The sequence below is a fragment of the Molossus molossus genome, unplaced genomic scaffold, assembly GCF_014108415.1.
Source record: "Molossus molossus isolate mMolMol1 unplaced genomic scaffold, mMolMol1.p scaffold_m16_p_13, whole genome shotgun sequence".
NCBI classification, from domain to species: domain Eukaryota; kingdom Metazoa; phylum Chordata; class Mammalia; order Chiroptera; family Molossidae; genus Molossus; species Molossus molossus.
This window is the reverse complement of record NW_023425348.1, coordinates 64,612,317-64,634,590: the sequence shown is the minus strand read 5'-3', so window position 1 is coordinate 64,634,590 and position 22,274 is coordinate 64,612,317. Positions and strand designations below refer to the sequence as shown.

At 38.1% G+C, this 22,274-nt stretch overlaps 1 protein-coding gene across 2 annotated transcripts in view; it reads right to left on the bottom strand.

The window, feature by feature from the left end:
- Window positions 1-22,274, bottom strand: part of GAS2 (growth arrest specific 2) — a 126,945-nt gene that overhangs the window by 85,863 nt on the left and 18,808 nt on the right. For both annotated transcript variants that reach the window (XM_036259879.1, XM_036259878.1), the window contains one exon: window positions 21,966-22,087. In XM_036259879.1, the coding sequence (XP_036115772.1) occupies window positions 21,966-22,087 (122 nt within the window). The remainder of the gene's footprint in view (window positions 1-21,965; window positions 22,088-22,274) is intronic.

Genomic DNA, 22,274 nt, shown 5'->3' with positions numbered 1-22,274 from the left:
TGAAGGTTAAGAGAGTCCAATAGTTGACCACTTGACTAGCATCCCTCTAATTAACATCAATTCCCCTCAAACCCAACAGTTCCTCTTTATATAGTTACTGAGATATACAACTATGTCCAGCATTTACAAAGAGTTTACTTATATGCTGCAGAGTTCAACATGTGTGTTTCTTAGTTATGGTGTCAAGGGTATTATAGCTTCAAAAGGACAATAGTGACCAATTCAATTTATAATACTCATAATAATCTACTCCTAGAAAACCAGGACCTTGTTTCCTGTGATACTGTCACAGTGCTGAATATAGTGCTTACACATTAGCAGTACTGACAGCTTTCTGAATCGCAGGTGGGGGAAAAGGGATATAACTATGCTCTAGGCACACAAAACTTACTTTCATATAGATTATCGTATTTAATTCTCAAAAAAAAAAAAAAAAATAGGTGTCATGAACCACCTACCATGAGTTAACTAGGTATAGTATCTCCATTTTCCAATAGTATCCCCATTTTTCCCAGAAAAATAATGAGCTCATGCACAGTTAAAATAAAATCATTCAGTCTCTTATACTCATGCACTTACAATTGTTCCGTGACAGCTAACCAATGCCTTAAATTTAATATATTTCAGCATTTGATTTATTTATTTTTGGCCCAGGTAACATTAAAATAAAGAATTATATATTCTATTCCATCTATCCAAACTGGAAAAATATTAAGAGAACGGCATATTTACTTCTATATATGCAGTGAACTGAAAATTTAATACTAGTAGTTTAAAATAATTCATTCTTCATAAAAGCTTGAAGCAAATGACTCCCCTTGATTTGTAATTATTTGAGATATAAAACAGAAGAGATATATAAAAGAAGAGATGGAAAATGCTAAGAACTAATATATTTCCTTTTCCAAAGGGCATACAGAATGTACTGTTCAAATACGCAGTTAATACAGTCACATTTTCCATGATGGAATAAATGTTTCTATCCCCTTGCTACTTTTAGTTTTGCTATATATTTTATTGAAAAAAATTCAATAAAATTATTTCACTGAACATTCACAGCATCAAGATATCTAAATATAACTACTAAGTGGCTTCAGAAAGGGTGGAAATAGATTCTTCAAGATCAAAATTATTAAAATTAAAAATAGGGGGAAGTCTTTTCTAGCACCATCGATTTCTCCTGGGGACTGGGCAGCAGGACTTCATGCCTTAGACAAATTGCGCTGTGAATTAGTACAGTAGAAACTCATCTCACTAGACCTGAATTCAAAGGCACTGTCCACTCCATTCCCTCCCCGATATATTGAGAAGAAACAGAATTTGCTCACCCAACATATGCCTGTTGGGATATTAACCATTTTAAGCTGGCTACTGTTAAGAAACAAAAGACTCAGGAAAAACCTTCGACCTTCCTCCTACAGCCTAAAATACTTCAGACAGAGGGCCTGCTCCAGGAAGGAGCTATCATCAGAGATCACTCTAGTTTAGTATGAACTACGTGTGACAGACAAGGAGGAACCCAGCAAGGCCCCTAGGATCAAAGTCCTCTCTGTGCCCCATTGTTCTGCATGGCTCAGTAAACATTTGTTTAGCAAACATTTGCGTTTTCATCTCCATGTGAATTGCCTTCCCGCAGGTTTTTTTTTGTTTTTTTTTTTATCCTCACCGGAGGACATTTTTCCATTTTTTTTGTTTAGATAGAGTGGGAGGGAGAAAGAGGAGGAGAGAGAGAAAAACATCAACGTGAAAGGGACACATCGAGAGTGGCTGCCACCTGCACGACCAACCAGGGTCGAGGACAAACTGCGTCCGAGGTACGTGCCCTTAGCGGGAACCGAACCCGGGTCTCTCTGGACTGCAGGCCGAAGCTCTAATCGCTGAGCCAAACCGGACAGGGCGCCTTCCTGCCTTTTCAAGTCCCAAACCACTACCTTCTTCTCTTTAACTCAAGATGACATATAAGCCTCAACTGCCCAATTTGTCCTTGGCTCTGGTATTCTTACAAAAACCCTGGATGTAAATATATAACAAATTTGGTTCTTTTCTCCTGTTGATTTGCCTCATGTCAACTGAATTATTAGACCAGCCAGAAGAACTTATAAGAAGAGAAGAGAAATTATATTTCCTCCCCCACAATATATTTCACTTGATGGAGAACAGGTCTTACAGCAAAATTTGGTGCAATCTTTATGCTATGATGCCATAAAAGTATTCACATGAATAGAGAAATAAATAATAAAAAAAAAAACAAAAAACGGCTTCGCATAGCAGAGTTCTGGTATACCCTATAAAATGAAGGAAAACCATTTATATAATAAAGATAGGAAATATTTTAAGGATTTTGAATTATCTGAAATTATCTCTGGCATAATATAAATGATGTTGGTAATGACAGTCAAACCTAGTACTCAAATTTCAGGCTTATAAGATCAAGTGGACAATAAAAAGTTAAGGTGAAAAGGGGTTGAAAACTTATGTCCCTATAAAAACTTGCACATATATATATTTATAGCAGCTTTATTCATAATTGTCAAAACTTCAAAGCAACCGAGATCTCCTTCAGTTGATGAATGGATATATAAACTGTGGTACATCCAGGCTATGGAATATTGTACAGCGGCAAAAAGAAATGAGCTATTAAGTCATAAGAGACATGGTGGAATCTGAAATGTATGTTACTAAGTGAAAGAAGTCCATCTGAAAGGCTAAATATTGTATGATTCCAACAATATGACATTCTGGAAAAGGTAAAATTAGAGAGACAGGAACATGATTTAGGGGTTTGGGAGTAGGGGGTATAAATAGGCGATTCACCATGAGATTCATTCTTTGAGCAGTGAGACTATTCTGAATGATACTATAATGGTGGGTACATGTCATAAATCCAGAGAATACACAAGAGCGAATCCTCATGTAACTTTGGAATTTGGGTAACAACGATGTGTCAGTGTAGTTGATTGATTGAAACAAATGTAGCATTCGTGTACTTTCTGATCAATTTTGATATGACCCTAAAACAGCTCTAAAAATTAAAGTTTAAAAAACGTACTTATGTCCATGAGTTGTTTAAGAAGCACCAAAGCTTCACCAAGAAAAAAATATAAGAAGTTTAACAACAAATACATTCTTTCCATCTGCATGTGCTTCGTGCCTAATTGTACATATACATCCACCTGAGAATCATTATCTAAATGCTCTGCTACTATGAACGGCTTCTGTTCTCCCAACTAATTGTTTACATATGGCTAGACAGAGATTGGCTTCTTAAAATTTCCAAAAGTCAAGCCCTACACTTTAAAATTCAGTTAAAGGTTGGGGCTTTCTAAACATTTAGAAGTTTAATCTGATTCCACTCTATCAATCGTTAGTAAAGCACAACTCTCTACCAGTTTTAACACTAGACAGCAGAGGCGTAAATACAAGAGAGATAAGGCCAAGGTATATTTCTGAGGACCCTCCACATCTTTGAGAACGGACTTAAGAATCATGACATCATATGGTAAGAATTACAATAGAAATTTAAGTATTTAAATAGAAGCTTACATTTAGTTCTTTGAGAACTTGAAGAGTGCGCATTTAACTCTGGAGAGAGGTTGACTGGACATCACTATGGGAAAGCCTGACAAAGGAGAAGCAATTTACCAAATGGAAGGATGTCAAGTGCTCACCAGGCATAAAAACAGAGCGACAGTGTACTGCACACAGTGGGACCTCTGGCAGAGGCTGAGCAAGCATGAGTGCTACGGAGGAGGACAGCCCTCACGTGGAGGAGAAACATCGGTCCAGAAAAGTCGACTGGGCCAGGATCACAAAAGATATTTTATGCCTAGCAAGAATTACTAATATTGTCATCTCAAAGGCCCGGAAGAGGCAGACTAAATAACAGATTGAAGGAGTAAACTCCAGGGGACTATATGGAACGGTGGAGACTGTGGAAAATGGAGGAGCAGCCTTATTTATTTAGCTCTAACTCATTGTTACCATAAAGAGATGCAGTCCCAATGTAGTTTGATCTTCCAAATTTCCAGAGGGATTTGGAAATCCAGATATTTTCATGTGAAAATCCCCTGATTTTCAACCACTGGATCTAGAGGCAGATGCATGTCATTGACAGTCTATGATCTCAGTGTTCATATGGGATGGGGGGTAGTAAAATGATTTTAACATGTTAAACTACAAAATAACCAAGTGGTGTGTGTGCTTTGGAAAAATAATGTCATTTGTTGTCAAAATGGATTTAAGGAATAAAGGGGAAAAAATAGATAATTCTACAGATGCAAAAAATATCTATTTCTTTTTTTGTTTGTTTTTGGTTTTTTTTGGCCACTTCCATTTTGGAACACCTCTAAATCACAGGCATAATAGCGAGATTGAAAGGAGGAGGTTTGAATGGGAAAAGAAACTGATTCTTTGAATCAGAAAAACTTCTCAGAGAAAGGAATATTGGATACTAGGAGTGACATTCCCTCAGATTCTCAACAAAATAAATAGTAATTGCTCATTGTTAATTAATTATAGGAGCTAAATCAAACTGATAATGTTTAAAATATTTTTTGAGAATGTACGTCTGTTTTCTGTGTCCACTCCATAACCAAGGAACTACCTTAAGGAAATAGGCAGAAAAACTATTTTGAAATGTATCTTGAATTTTTTCTTTCCAACAGACATTTTGTATATCTAAAGATATAATAAGTTAGAACTATTGGCAGCAAATTTTGAGTTCAAACAGTCACTGACTCTAATATTTCAATCTACTTTTTTGGTACCCATCTGTAACATATCCAACCAAGAAAAACATTTTCAGAAGTCTAAAGTTGTTTTATAGGTGGATTCCAGGAAGCCCCAAAAGTGCTTAATACTGATTCTAGATGATGGGCTCTCTTTGCTTAATGCTATTTTTTTCCCCTAATACATGTCTATTTTAAGTTCTAGTTCCCAAAACTTCCCTGATGAGGATGGAAAACCAGCTACATCATCACATATGTATTACCTTTACAAGCCCTCATGTATGTAGGAAAACAAGGTTAAAACAGGTGTTTTACATTTGCATGGTGATTTAATTAGTTTGTTTTCACCTGTCTTCTCGTTTTCATTATGCTGAGCATTTGCATCTGTTCTCCACACTCTAATCAGAGCAGACTTTTCAAAAGGCAAATTTAGTTTCCCAGGGCTTTGAAGACAAACAAAAGCTCCACCTAGCAGAGCGTCCATGGTGTCAATGAGCCTGGCTCCGCCCCGAGGCCCCAGCACCATGGCCTTCACTCTGCCCCAACCACCGACATACACCCCATGCTCCCTCCCCCCACCACGGCCCTTACACACCGCTGTTCTCTCTGCCCTTCCCATACCTCTCTGCTCCATTAACTTCTAATCCCCGATGAAGGATCGCTTCCCCCAAAACACCACCCCCAACTTCCTTATAATTGGTTAAAATCCATGTTGGTCAAATGCTCTACTGCTGTCTGTGTTCTCGCACACACATGATTAATTGATGAGCAACTCTCTCCCTCCAGACTGTTTCGTTCCATAAGGAATGAAGCAGTGTCTGGTTTTGTTCACCATTTTATCCCCAGCATCTAGTATTCGTGGAATATTTCCTGAATAAAAACAAATCTGACTGGAGCTAAGGCATATATTACCTCCAGCGAGGAGCAACACAAATTCTGGAGCTGGACTGCCTGGAGCAGGAGATAAATCTCCCACATGGAAGGTACCCTCCTGTACCGGGAGGGGAGAGGGTGTTCTCATCACCAGAGAAGGGGATTTAGGGCCAAGGACGCTGTATAAAAATCTTGTTACTTCCTCTCCAGTTTACTATCTGAAACCCAGATCCCTCTGTCTTCTCCAGTCTTCACAAATGTATTACTTCCTCGTTTAAAAGGTATAAAAGCTTCCTGCTCTGAACACTTATTTGAGTCTTATGTTTTTATGGGGCTTTGAGTCTTCTGTTTTTATGGGGCTTCCGTATGTGTGACATTTGTTTTCTCCTGTTACTGGGTCTTATGTCATTTTAATGGTTAGACCAGCCAAAGAACCCAGGAGGGAGGAAAGTGGTCCTCCGCTACACTGCCAAGTCTCGCTGTATCTCAAACATCTACTTCTTCCCAGCACCACTGTTAAGTGCCATTATCTCTCACCTGACCTGGGCAATAGTTCCCCAAGAGGAGTCCTCAGCTCCATCTTCACCTGTCCCCTCCAATCCATTCACCACATTGCTAATGTCATCTTTTTTTTCAGTCCTCACCTGAGGACACTTTTTCCCCATTTATCTTCAGATACAATGGGAGAGAGAGAGAAAGAAAAGGAAATGGAAGGGGGGGAGAGAAACATCAGTATGAAAGAGAGATACCAGTTGGTTGCCTCCTGCACAACCCCAACCAGAGCCGAGGACTGAACTGCAACCAGGTACATGCCCTTGACCGGAATCAAACCAGTGACTCTTTGGTCCAAGGGCCGACGCTCTAACCGCTGAGCCAAACCGGCCAGGGCACTAATGTCATCTTTCAAAAGATTGTATCATGTTCCTGTTTTAAACTTCAATGACATAATGTTGTTCTTAAAATAGATGCCAACGTCCAGCAAGATTTAGCTGTGATCTCACCTGCTGATGCTCTGGTATTCTGTACCAGTATCCAGAGACTCACTGCCCTTTACTTCCTCAAAGTCATCACGCACCTCCACGTCTGAGGGAACTTCAGACGCGCTATTCTCTGGATTTGGAACTCCGTGAACTCCCTCTCTGTCTGGCTAATTCCCACTCCTGCTTTAGAGCGATGGAAAAATCCTAAAAGAGTATGCTAGGTCAGCCACTCATGAGACTGGACTCTCCCATACCTACACATAACACAGCTGTAATTCACCGTCTGCTTATGTGTTAGCTTAATGTTATTCTCCCCTCCCTGCTACTCTGTCAGGGACCCAGCATTTCATAATAGTTTAGGTGTTTAATAAACATCTGCTGAATAATTGGTTGAATGTCATCAATATAATGTATGTTATGGTGATGCAAATTTTGAGAAGCACTACTATATATTATTAATTGACCACTTATCATAGACTTCTGTATTTTATATGTTCCTATTTTACTTACTTAACTAGACTATAAGGCCTTTGAGTGAAGACAGCAATGTTTTGCTCTTCTTTTTATTTATCAGCATCTTAAACATAGCACTCAATCAATGTACATCAGTTGAACATTCTAGAAGAGCATCTTTGTGAGGTACTTTATATAAGGTGGTCAGGGGAGGCATCGGTCAAAAGACAACGTTTGAACAGAGGCCTCAAGGGAAGAAGGAACCAGCCAAACACATGTCTGAGGAAAGAATGCTCAAAGAAAATAGAAAAGCAATTGCCAATGTCCTGTGGTGGGTGGTGCCTGCTTGTGGGGTTCAAAGGAGGCCAGTCTGGCTGCATCAAAGTGGGGTGAAGAGAAAGTCATAGGAAATGAGATTAGATAGGTAGCTGGGGAACAGAGAATGTAGGGTCTTGTAGGCAGTCATAAAGATTTTGGCTTTTACTCAAAGTCAGTCAAGGTGCTGTTAGAGAATTCTGAGCTAAGAAGTGACATGATCTGATTTAAGTTTTAAATTATTTGATGATGTAATTTATTTTAAAAGCTTACTCTGACTGGCACAGGATAAGTACTCAGTAAATGTTTAAATATACTTAATAAATTGCTTTATCATCACATCATATGGCACTCATTAAGTCTGAGAAAAAAGATCAGATATCTACTTTTTGATCTTTAAAGAACGTTTAAATATAGCAAATATGACAACATGGATCAAAATGTGCTTTTGGTTCCTTATTTATAATTTACAAATATATAACTGACACATTTATATATATGTGTGTGTGTATGTATATATAGGCATACACATTTATTATACAAGTTAAAATATAAAAACCTCCCCTTTTAATCCTCCCACTATACTTTATTTAAAATCTGTATATGCTGCTCAGCTGGTGTAGCTCAGTAGATTGAGAATCATCCTAGGGGCTGAGGGGTCCTGGTTTGATTCCTGGTCAGGGCACATGCCCAGGTTGCAGGCTTGATCCCTGGTGGGGGCCATGCAGAAGACAGCCAATCAATGTTTCTCTCTCGCATTGATGTTTCTCTCTCTCTCTCCCTTCTTCTCTCTCTGAAAAATCAATAAAAACATATTTAAACATTTTTTTATTCTGTATATTTTGAGTTTTGTATGTTTATGAAAATATTCCTCACTAGGTTGTAATCATCCAGAATAAGAGTTCTTTGTCTGAGAAGACCAGGAACTTGAGATGAGCAAAAAGATATCTTTATTTTTACTCTCTTTTCACTGAATTTTAATATTCCTTTCTTATGAATATAATAAAATACAATAGCTCTCTCAATAGAAATTGTAGATGTTTTATTTATAAATGTTGCAGATATATGGAAATATTACATTTACTTTCTCCTGTATTTTAAAATGACAGTATTCTGGAATACATGCCAGATTAATAAAATATAGATATATTGCTTAGTTTTTAGTCTGTGCTTTAATATTGTATTTAATATTTAATACATTTACTCTTTAATATTTTTAATAGTCTTAATATTGTAATATCTGTCATTCAATATAATTGATTCCCTTTATTTTGTATTTGTAGTCTCATATGTTTTAGTTCACATATTTAAAAAACATCATTATGAGTCCTGGCCAGTTTGACTCAGCGGTTAGAGCATCGGCCTGTGGTCCAGAGAGGCCCGGGTTCGGTTCCCACTAAGGGCATGTACCTCACTTGCAGTTTGTCCCCGGCCCTGGTTGGTCGTGCGGGAGGCAGCCACTTGATGTGTCCTTTTCACTTCGATGTTTCTCTCTCTCTCTCTCTACCTCTCTCTCCCTCCCACTATGTCTGAACAAAAAATGGAAAAATCTCCTCCAGAGAGGATTAAAAATAAATAAAAAACATCATTATGAGAAATGATCCACGGGCTTCACCCAATTGCTAAAGAAGGCATGATCAAAAACAAGTATTCCTGATCTACAAGGAAGAGTCTAGCTTTCATAACATCCAGAACAAAATGAACTCTCAAGAGATTTTTCTGAATGTATTCAGAATTTAGTTGATTCATCCCCATTTTAAGATTCCTATCTTTTTTTTACTTTAAAGGTTTAAATATTTTTAACAATTTTTGATTGAGATAAGTTTTTTGTTGTTGTTTGGCTTCAAGATACAAATTGCTACACTGTTTATTTCTTCGATGTAGCAGTGACGCCAGCAAGTATCATTAGACAAGCAGCCTAAGCCAGTGTGAAATTAGACATGACTAGCAAAGTACTATAAACACAAAATACATACTGGATGGCTTCATGCATGATATGTCATGCATTTCCAAACTGCTAAGTGAAACAATAGAAGCTATTCATGTAGTTAGCTCTAAAAGCTTAAGATACAGTTGAAGAATTCTACAGACTGTAAGCTGAATTACCTCATCTAAAAAACATTATACCACCACCCTGTAATGTACCAGTGCCACACACCTTGGACCACACACACATAAATATGGCCAGTACTTATATTTTACATCACTAGCAATCCTCAGACATTTTTAAATTCAAAAGAACTCTTTTCCCCTACTTTTCAGTCCCTTAACAAAAGCTCTTGCTATAAAATCTGGGAATGCTCTCCTTAGGAAATGACATGCATATTCATTATTGATTTGTCCAAGCGACCTGAATTTCTCCAAAGCATTTAGTAACAGCTCATTTTAAAGTAATTAATTTTCTATTTTCCATATGGTGAGAGTAACTTCTCGTGACATAGTACTCTATATCCTCAGTGCTTTGAAACAGCAGTGACCACAATTAGGGCTCTCACATTTCACGAAAACAGTTCCCCAGCTACACTCCTTTTACAATCTTGTCTTGCCTGTGTCTGCATGCGGTTAAATGCAGGATGTGAGCCTGTGAGTGGAAGAGATGATGTCGTCATGGAAAAATGTGATCAGGTTAACGTGTATGCTCAGGGGGACCATTGTGCTGGTTCTGTGAAATTATGTAGATGAAAAATGTGTGTGGACCTCCCCCTTCTAATCCAGAATGTTTCTTAATTTTTTTTCTTGCTTTCTGAAACTTCATTTCAACATGTTTTATTTTTAATCTTATACTGGATGTGCCTTTAATGGAACTGTTACTTACTGTCCCAGACACCAACTTAGAGTTTGTACTTTCGAAAGCAAAGAACTTCTGGATACTGTTGGAGGAGGGTCAGTTAATGGCAGATTCACATACACTGGTAGCCTCTGGAAGTTGGCCAGTTTCTCAGTGTGGTCACCTGGCCTGTCTCTCCCGGCTCTGGAATGTGGGGATTCTCAGCTGAGCACTGAATAGGGCTAGAGATACCCTTCGTGGCTTCTCAGCTCAAAGAGCTCACCAGAAGCACACCCCCAGGTGACAACGCGAGAACTGGGGAAAAGAACTACCTGCTCTGGTTCCTTTCAAAAGGTTGGCAAATGCTTATTGACAACAGATTTTTTTAAAAAAGGAGACAAACACGAGAACGGTAGTTTATACTTACTCTCCTATAACGGGAGGGGAATTCAGACATAATTCCGATGGCCTTCATTTGCTTCAAGTACATACACAGAGAGCTGCCTCAGGCATGAGTGCTTGCCACGAAGGTTCATTCCGAGCTTTGCACGTGGTTATTTTGCATTTGGTTAAGACCTATACACTGGTCCAAATACTATTAAGTGTGTAAAGTCATAATGTAGTTCAACCTCTAATGTCATCTACAGATAACTCAACAAACTTTATACTGTTTTAAGTAATTTTCCCAAAGAACCTCAGTCCACCTTCTTAGATACTGGCTTTCTCTGCCACTCACAGTTAAATGACGAGAGGGAGAGTGGCGATCCCTCTACAGTTCATTGAGGACAACCAGATGAGAATAATTTATACTGGGACTTTATAATAATAAAAAGATTAAAGGATGTAATTGATGAACTAGTAGGAATGGTCAAATTAATGTACTGAAATCCACTCGAAATCATTGCAATATAGATCCATATATAAAAAATATGAACATACTGGCACTGTTGTCTATATTACATTCCATAAAGCAGCTATTATTTTTAATTGATATAATCTTCGATTAAGTAGATGACACACTTTAAAATAAAATTTTAATAAAACTATGTGTATAAAAGCATTGCAGTGTATATTACATGTTTTAAGATCTAAAGTCAGCCACACAATAAAATATTGCCTTTTTCTTATTTAATCTGTGACTGCTGGAAATTCCTTTTTAAATCATTTTATAAGCTTGATTTCAAACTCTACATATTACTATATACAACGCATTTCTCCCTAATGGAGAGTACATTTCTTGAGTAGACTCTGTATATCTTTGTCACACTCTTTCTCAACACCAACTCATATGTACATTAACATCACACTAAATGTCATCTCTTATTTTTTTCTAATGTATATCATCAGTCATCCATCAAATTTTTAAATAACATGTATAAGTAGGACTCCATTATCATAAAATATTTTATATTTTTATTCATAATATTCAATTATTCATAATATTTTATATTTTTAAGGTTAATAAAATGATGGACTTACTATACTTGATGATCATTTTTATCTCCTTTCTGAGCTATCCATTGGTAATCAAATAACACATTTTCGGAAAGCCAATATCAGCATTTATTGCTTATTGTTCCTAAGCACTAGAATCCTCCGATCGCCTCCTGCACTTTTACCGTGTATTTTTACCTTGGTTGTTAAGTAGTGTTTAGGCAGATGGCTAATTAGGGGTTCCGAGAAGAAACAATGGTGCTTATATTCCCATTCCACTCACCAACTATTTTTATTGGACAAAAGAGGCAGTGATTGAGAAAAAAGATGCAAAATCACATGGTGATTCATCTTTATGACCTCTTCAGTAATTGAAAGATACAACTCTTAATTACTTTAACAATACCTCATTTCAGGTCAAAAATATCTCATGAGACTCTATTACATGAAAGGCCCTACAATGATTTTTCCCTAACTTGGTGAGCAAATTCTTAAAACCACAGTTATCACTCATCTGCTCCTTATTTTATTGAAACCATGGCAAACACTATAAACAGGTGTGAAAAATAATCCTTGAAAAATAATCCTTCAATTGAATAAAACATTTGGATAGTAATATGATCATTTTGCCATTATTTTTATCTTCAAATAATGCTCCAAACTCAAATAATATAACACATCATATGACTACATAAAAACATCCACAATTAATTCCTCCAGAATTCTCTTACTACCTAGTGTAGCCCTCCAAGGTTTGCTATATTAGTCAGTCTCTTATCAGCACTTTTGACGGCCTCAGATCCTTTTTCTTCCCCCGAACCACCCTAAAATTCTCCAGTCTTCTGTCTTCTCTATTACTTGAAAGTCAACTTTGTTCCTTATGTTTTTGAGTTAAGCAAAACCAGCAGAGGGAGGAATTCCAAACTCAGTGAAAATAAAAGTCTTCAGAATTAAAAACTAAGGATTGCTAAAACCCACTGATAACATTTTGGATCTACAAAGTATCTATCTACATTAGGCCATTTATTCACTTACTCATCCCAAAGACATCTAGATGACTATCGAGAATCTATATGCTAGATCTTATGACAGAACTATATATGAATGAAGCATAAACCATGTCCTCAAGTATCTTACAGTCTAGTAAAGAGATAAAGATAAGCAATCAACTAAGTCTTCCAATATTACAGTGCTCTGACAGATGAGGAAACGATAAATATGGAGGTGAACATAAAAGACATCTCTCTTCGTCCTGGATCCCTTTTCCCTTCTTTTGGGAAATAATCCCTCTCTTATTTTTTTCAGTCTAAGCAAATGTTAATCAAGGTGAGGTTGTGATCTGGTCGGAGAGTTGGCTATTAGCCATACTAAGCAGATTCTCACTTGCTAAAATTTGAATCTTGAGAGGAATGATCAACTAGTCTTAATAGCTTAATGTTAATGAGCACCCATATGTTGTAGGTACGACTCAGTGCTTATGTATGTTAATTTATTTAGTCTTTATAATGACTTGATAATGTAGGTACCATTATTATCTATATATTACAAATGAAGAAATTAAGACACAGAAAAGTTAAATAATTTTCACAAGCTAATAAATAGAGTCATGATTTAAATCAGGAAATCTGGTTGCTGAGTCCACTCTATTTTTTAAATATTAAAAATAATTTTTTTCTTCATTGATTTTAAAGAGAGAGGAAGGGAGAGGGAGATAGAAACATGATGAGAGAGAACATCAATTGGCCGCCTCCTGCATGCCCTCCACTGGGGATCAGGCCCACAACCTGGGCATGCGCACCTGACCGGGAATCGAACCTGTGACCTCTTGGTGCATGGGTCGATGATCAACTACTGTGCCACACAGGCTGGATGCTGAGTCCACACTACTAATCACTCCTGTTCAGCTGCACTTTCTAAAAAATGTTTAAAATACTTGTTTCTGACAGTAGTACTCTGAAGTGACTGACCATGTACTTATGCTTTATAACCTTTAGAAATGGTATAAATCCTAGGCCCTCCAAAGCCTTTATTTTTTATTTTAGTATCATAAAGTTCAGGCATCAAACCTCAGAAAAATATGAGCTATTTAGAATTGGTATTGAGGCTGATACTGGGGGGAAAAACTGTGGAATTGAACGTAGCAGCCCATGTATTGTGCTGGGGTTGAATAATTAACTATTTTTGTGGGGTTTTAAGCTTATACTATTTGGATGCCCTTGTCTGAAAAAGAATACAGGATTATGAATAAAAATTCAGAGATTTATTTGGGATAATAAAAGAAGGCACAACAAATTAGTAACTTTTAAAAGACAGTGAACACTGGAACCATTGTAAAGTACAAAAAAAGAACACAACCCTTTTATTAATTAACTGCCTGACAGAACCCTATTTTATTTTTCCTCATAGATTTTTTCCTAATACTTTTTGATTGTGCCTTCCTAAACAATTATTTAGAAATATTTTCATAGGGAAAATAGATAGACTACCCAATTTTTCTTTTATCTTGATTAACCAAAGCAAATGACTTCAATGTTTTTTAAAAATCTCTTATAGCTTCAAAATGTATATTTGGTAAATATACATTTTGCAATTTATAAAATTTCTGTTGTCAAATTTGGAGAAATCTGTTTCTTTCATATGTGAGTTTTTAAATATGGAAGAATTTTCCACAGAATAATTGTGAGATAAGGAATTCAAATAATGTAATTTGCATTTGGTGTTTGTACCTGTCCTTTGCTTAACTGCTGTCCCCTGGCCAGTTCCTATTTTCAAATAGGAAAGAGCTGAAATTCTTATCTTGGAAGAGGAGCAGAGACATGAAGGAGATGGGTGAACTGGAGATGAAGGAGCAAACACTCCCTCAGGAAGCAGGGAAGGGACATGGTGGGTTCCCCCACCCCTGGTATTCTCCCAGACCAGGCTAAGAAAGCGGTATCCATTACCCTGGACATTCTTGGAACCACTGCTCTGTCCTTTAAAATGGCAGCTGGTCACAGCCACAGCTGACAACCCGTAGCAGTTATTGTTACTGTAGGTAGCTAGATATTGATAAAGAAAGGGAGCAAAGGGAATCAGACATTATTAAGCAGAACACACTAGGAAGCTGAATCAGATAATAAAGCTGCTTCACCAGGGAGGTGCAGCATTCATAGGCTCCCCAGGGGACCACTGCACCCTCAACTCTTGGGACCTAATCCTCAAAGCAGATAGAAAGGATCTTCACCAGTGGTCATTACCAGGGAGAGGAAGAAGAACAGCAGGAGAAACTCCTCTTCCTGGCACATGCCCAGTATAAGCCAGGATGGTGCAGGGGGAGGTGCTTCTACTGTGAGGCAGGTGAATTAGGAACAAGATAGTGACCATAAGGGGTGGAGCCTAGCCTGGGAAAATGATCGGATTGGATAAGGGACACAAAATCCCATAAGATCTAGAAAATGTATTGGTTAGGGGGAAGGTCCAAACACAAGTCCCGGAAGGATTGGGAAGTTAACTGGTTAGTTTGAAAGGGTGCCTGAGCCTGGTCCTTACCAAGCCCAAGATAATATAATCCAACCTTAACAAAGTGTGCACTCACTTCCTCTCTCTCTCTCTCTCTCTCTCTCTCTCTCTCTCTCTCTCTCTCTCTCCTCATTCATCTGTGTGTTCCTCTCCACAGCAGCCACGTGGCCCTAGCAGCTGCCTTGAGGCTCCAAGTGAGGGCCTGGATAGGCGACGCAGCACCAGCCAGAATGCCGCTGGGAGCACAGACTACACTAGCTGGATGGGGACAGGGGCTGAGCTGGACTGAACCAATGGCACAGCATTTACGGACACTGGACTTTGTTCTGGGCCTGATAAAGACAAGGTTGGACTTCTTTCACAGCCGGACAGGGCTGAACTTGGGACAGTCCTTTGATTTTGTTTCTGTAATAAATCTTACCACTTCATCTTATCTCCCCCATATATGCGTCCCTTGAATGTTTTCCTGGTGACTCTGTGAAAGGGCCCCATTTCTACCAGCAACAGTATCAAAATACTGCAGCCCGGATCAGGATGAATTTAGATCCATCTATAGCAAGACTCCTGTCCAACACAGGAATTCCTGGTCAACCAGTTACAGAGCCTCAACATATACTTAAATACTTGAGTTCTACTCAGAATATTATGGAGGTGTTTTTTTTTTTTTTTTTCTATTTATATAATAGAAGTTGAGGGTGTTAGCCTAAGGAGAACAGAATGTAGTTTTAGATTTGATTCACTCTAAATTACACTAACTAAAAGTCAGTGTGTGAGCACACGATCCCACACAGTCTAGTAGATTTGCTAACACCAACGTATGTGCAATGCGAGCCCACACGAAATGACACCAAGAGGCCAGAAATCATTTGGTATACTATAGAGAAAGGACTTCAACTCTTGGAGAAGAAATAGTGCATGCAATTTATAATGTACACCTCACCTACGCATATGTTTGACTGGGTCACTCAGTGGGGCCCAAAGAAGCTCTATTTTGCACTGAGATGTGCAGAACAGGTTGGTGAGGAAAGTTCCAAAACTTTTTAATGTGACTTATTTCTCCAGGTTGAGAATGCTGGTAATAGGAGCTCTCCTGTCAATGAGAACTGAGATTCTCAGGGTGGCGGGAACAAGGGGAGATGGGGGGGCACTTAACTTCCACAGGCAAGATGGATACGCTGCCAGAACACAAAGCAGGCTAATCAAATCTCCTAGAACCATCTGTCCCACGGGCGATCCGACTGTGAGTTATTCATCAGGGGGCCTTTGGGTGTAAATCGAAAGCCAACTCCCTAAGTGCCTGACTTGTATAACAAAAACAGCAACGACGACAAAGTGAGAGAATCTTTCTGATGACTGCATTCCCAGACTAGAGCTAATTTATAGACCCAGAACCCAGTTAATGAAAGGAGTCATGATCTCAAGTCTTGACTGCACAGCTTCCTGCTGATCTTCAAAGGGACCTAAACTAGACGCTATGCATTAGAGAGGGAGAGATGCCTCACAGGGATGAGCGGATAGGCGGATTTTCCCCTAAGTCCACCTCACACTATGATTACTGTGTCTTTGGACACATCAAAGGTCATTTTCATATTTTTTCCTCAATAAGTAATTGTTATGGATGTGAAAACAGCAATTGTTAGAATTTTTATTTCCTGACACATGGAGTACTGTTTTACTTCATAGAAGGACCAAATAAAATGCTAGAATTTGAAAAAAAAATTATAGACTCATACTGCTATCAGTGACCTAAACATTGTAAGGAAGATGATTTCTACCGCATCCTCACTCCATTGGAGCCAATAGAATAGATGGATGGGATGTGGAGAACAACAGAAACATTAAAATGAAGTGAGAGCCTCAATCCGAGTTGCTATTCCAGGTGAGGACTATTTACTAAGTCCGTTTACTAACATCCTTTTCACTGAAGTATATTAGCAAACATACTGGTACTTGACATGCACCTATCAGTCTGAAAAAATGCAATTTGCTTCATTCTGATTGATAGAAAACTCCAGGAGCAGTTTGCTTGCACGTCGCACAAATAACAGAGCTCTTTCGCTCTGTATTAGCTCCGGCTCTATGACATCACCCATAGAGACAAGGGACATTTCAATATTACACAAGACATTAAACTCTTCTATGTCATAATATTTTGCTGACTTGATATTGAAGGACAGTAGACAAACTAGATGGTTTCACGAAATACACGCATCCCAGAGAGCAGACGATGAATGCCATGAGAATCCAGGATGGGGACTTTGGCAACTAAATGACATTTCTGGGCCCAGCAGTAGGAGCTCTGCAGGAACACTGCCTTCTTTGTGAAGGATATCATGAAAATCTTCCTAGCTTGCTCTTGTTTAACGGAGGTCGGTTCCTCATCTTGGGAGACCAGTGACCATGACACTTGAGCTGTTTATCATGAACTTAGTGTTGGATAATCAATTTACCCAAGGTTTTCATTGTACCCAGCAATACTCTTGTCATGGAGCAGAAGTGTTACATAGGGGGTTAATTTAATCAGGCCTGAAGGTCCAGGTCAATTCAATAAGTACATCGTACGCTCCCTATTATACCTACTTTTTCACACTGTTCTTTTCTTATCTCAGCCTGTCCATTTAGCTCATATCAAATTCCGTATGACTAGCTAACTATGGGTAGAAAAAAAGTTAACCTTCTTTTCATATCATTCTACATGGTACACTAAGATTTATTACTATGGTACTAACATTCTAGTTAGGCATATCCCTTTAAGATGGTATAAAATATAAACACTCCTGATAAGGAAAAAACATTAAGCAAGACATTTCATTTTCTCTGATCTAGAGATTAAAGTTTTTCCAGGTGGTCAGGGATTGGGAAAAATGGTGAGAAGGGGATTTAATTGTATACTGAAAAATAATTTATAGTTAAAACTTGAAGATATTTAGACTTATTTTAAACTCTGAGGAATTGAACTTTATCACTAATTTCTCTCTCTCTCTCTTGCTTTCCCCCTAAGTTCCAGAACACTGCCTTCCTTGTGAAGGGAACCCATCAGAAAAGTCATTTATTTCCACATCATTACAACTATATTCCCTCCATCTTATCCTGATTCATTCCATTGGTTTACACCTAGCATCATATTTGCATCTCAAAACCATAAATTTCTCTCTTTTTTTTTTTTTTCCTCACCCGAGGACATTTTTCCATTTTTTGTTCAGATGGTGCGGGAGGGAGAGAGAGGGAGAGAGAGAGAGAGAGAAACATCGATGTGAAGGGACACATCGAGTGGCTGCCACCCGCACGACCAACCAGGGCCGGGGACAAACTGCAACTGAGGCACGTGCCCTTAGCGGGAACCGAACCCGGGTCTCTCTGGACCGCAGGCCGACGCTCTAACCGCTGAGCCACACCGGCCAGGGCAAAACCATGAATTTCTTAAGGAATATACAATTATTTTAGTTATATAGCCAGATATGAATAACTCTAAATTAACTGCAGCTGAGATCTTTACAAGAAAAACCTTTTTATCACTTCTACCATACTTTCTTATTCTGTCAGTTACCAGCAATAAACACAGATTTCTAGATCTCTCTGAATTCAATCTTGACAAGATGTTTTCTAAATAACGTGTGCTATTGATTTTTGAAGGGCAAAACTCTAATCTTTATGTCTTTAATTTAATTCCTGGATGGTACAACATCCTGAGGTATTCTTATCTTACAGCTCAGAGAACTAGGTATTCTTGATGGAAAACAGTACTATGGGCATTCTATCTGACTAGGATGTTCTTTCTGCCAAACAAGGACTAGATTCTACCTTCAGATGGTGAATGTTCAGTTCCTTCCTTGGAGCATAATGTGGCATTCTACTAGGTAACAGAACTTCCTTTTCTTTCCTTTCCCCTTCGTGTGCTTCGAACCTGATCTAACTATCCAGGGCTCTCTTTGAAGTCAAAGGAAGCTCTGAAGCCAGGGGAACTCTGATGTCCGGGGCAGAGACTCTCAAGATAAATGAGACAAACAGAAAGGAATGCCCGGAGAGAACAGAGGCTGAACATTTGGGGGATCTCGCGCCATGTTGCTGCCTTAGTGGCCGAGAGAATCGTGCACAAAAATCAACAAGTCGTGACTGGTACAAAAAGAACAGAGGAAATATGCAATACCGAGGTGTTCACACATGTGACCTCTGTCTGGACCAGGAAGTGAGAGTCCAGACATCAATATAACAATTACTCTGTCCTGATGGGACATGGCAACTTTGAGTCGGGTTATTAAGAGTCAAAAAGACATCAAACCTAACCTTGCGCTTATCACTTGTTTTGGTTTTCTCGACAGAATATTAGAAAGATTAGTTTTGTTTAGATTTCTTTGCCTTTCATGACCCTCAACCCCAGGAATATTAACATGTATCATTATAATGAATTAATCATAGTATAATACATAAATTAAAATTAATTAAAATAAAATTGCTGCACATTCATCTTAATGCATCTACCCATCTACTGCTTAGGTCTGTGGAGTCTCTGCAATGCTTCCGGGCAAAGTGAGAAAATGCGAAGGCTAAGATTAATGCTTATAGCTAACAAACAAAGGCTATATTTTTTCCTATTGCTCTGCTGATGCCTGGAAAGAAAAAAGAAATCATAGAATATAATTTATTTTCATTCAGGGTATTTTATCAAGCCAAAAAGAATATAATAGTCATGAATGTATAACTAAAATATTAAATATGTAAACTGTCACATATTTATTAAACTTTCTTTCAAATATTAGAGTGCTTAAAAAATTCTTAACACAGACATGCTTCACACATACCAAGCATAACTTACGCAAATGTGTTTACACAGCTGTAAAATCCACACATTAATTATCAATCAGGAAAACTAAAACCACTGCTCTGAGAAGGAGAACGTGAGATTTAAGCTGCTGGAAGAAAATCACTAAGGGTTTCCTGTGACATGAATTCAGATGGGATCAGGTTTGTTGCTGATTTTTTAAAAATTCTGTTTAACATCTCACGCACAACATAGTTTCACGAATTCAGAGAAGGTATTGACCAGCTCATCGACCTCTGCCACCTCTGTCCCTAAACTTTAAAATGCCAAGGAGGAAAATCATTACACGCACACACTCACACACTTAATATTATAACCTCCAGGTTATTGATACCCAATTTGAAAATCTCCTTTTTTTTCCCCTATAGGAAATATTCAGGGTAAACCCAGCTACCTGGATTTTATTGAATCTATTCCGGATCTTGCACAAATCCCTATGCATCTAACCAATGGAGGGAAAAAATAAATATAGTGGGTCCCAAACTTTGCTCAACATTAGAATCACCTGGGGAGTTTTTTTTAGCCATCCCCAGATCGCTCCCTGTCGGGGATAAATCAGAGTGTTCAGTCGTGAGGGCCAGGTCTCAGAAATGTTTAAAGCTACTCAGGTAATTCTACTGTGCAGCAAATTTGGGAGCTACTAAGGTAGTTAGTACTTTCACAGAACCACTTTTAAGATTAAAAAAATGGAGGGGCTTTTATATTACATAGTACATCACAAAGTGCTGTAAAGTGCTATCTCCAAACTAAGTACAGCACTATAAAGAAAATAATGCTGCCCTGGCCAGTTTGGCTCAGCGGTTAGAGCGTCGGCCTGCGGTCTGGAGAGACCCGGGTTCGGTTCCCGCTAAGGGCACGTACTTCGGTTGCACTTTGTCCCCGGCCCTGGTTGGTCGTGCGGGTGGCAGCCACTCGATGTGTCCCTTCACGTCGATGTTTCTCTCTCTCTCTCCCTTCCTCTCTCTCCCTCCCACTCTATCTGTACAAAAAATGGAAAAATACCCTCGGGTGAGGATAAAAAAAAAAAAGAAAATAATGCTTTTTTAGGAAGCTTAATCCTCTGGTTAGATTTTAGTTCAGTAGTCATAAAGAAACTATACATAAATAATGTTTTATTCATTAAAAATTTGTTTGTTTTTCTTTATTGATTTTAGAAAGAAAAGAAGGGAGAGGGAGAGATAGAAACATAGATGAGAAAGAACATTGACTGGCCAGCTCCTGCATGCCCCCCAGGTGGAACTTGGCCACAAACTGGGCAGGTGGCCTGACCGGGAATCAATGCTCAACCACTAAGCCACACCGGCCAGGCAGTTTTATTCATTTTTGCCAGAGCTGCAGAAAGTTTAACAGTTGTTTTTTTATTTTTATTTTTAGCTGACTTCAACATTACTTTAACCTTACTTTTTTATTACATCTTTCCCAGCTCTCTTAAAAATTAAGAAAAGTATCTTCTCTCTTCAAAAGATAAAAAACATCACATTTTTATTATGTGTTTACAATAAACAGAAAAGAATATTAGAACTAATGTGCAGAAAAGAAATCTGAGGAGTCAGAAAGAAAATAATTTGTCCAAAGTTACTTAATTCAACACTACTACCTATTTAAAACAAACAAAAATAATTTGTCCAAAGTCACTTAATTCAATGCTACTACCTATTTAAAACAAACCAAAAATTACACACTCCAGATATTTTAATATAGTATTCTACCATAATGATCTATTTGGAAACAAAGACCTATTCAGTAAATCTCTCTTGGCTAGAATGTGTTCATGTACTGATGACATAAATTATTTCTCTGCTAAAATTTTAATCGCTACATCAGATCCAGCCAGTTTATATACCACAGTACTTGTTTTGTATTAAAACCATCAATTTCTAGAAGCTTTTCTTTAATTAGACTTACCAAAAGGATTATGTAATTTATATAATTAGGGGAAAATAACATGTCACCTAATTAAAAAGCACCCTCTGTGCTTTGCTGTTAATAGAGACAGTAATGCATCCATTCTCAATGAAATCCTCAAATTAAACTCAGTTTATAAGCAACGACAAGTGTAATCCACCTCCTAATAGTTATTTGGCCTTGGGGTCTTTTACCTTTATGGGCTTAGTAGCATCCAGGCTCTCTTTGAATTTCTCCTGAACTGTTTCTGCAAGTTGACAGAGCAAGGCACCATTGTCCAGTCTCTCCATAAACGTTTCTGCTGTTATCTCCTTCCCTGAAATAATGAAAAGAAGCATTAAAAAAGCATAGTCATTCCCCAACACAAATGCAACACTCATGTCAGCATATTTGACATAGTTTTTATCATCAAAATTTCTACTCCAGCTGAGTTACATGTGTGGAATAGGCACTCACTGGAAAGAACTGTTTGTTTGGAATGTGATGTTTTCCTTTGGTAGTGA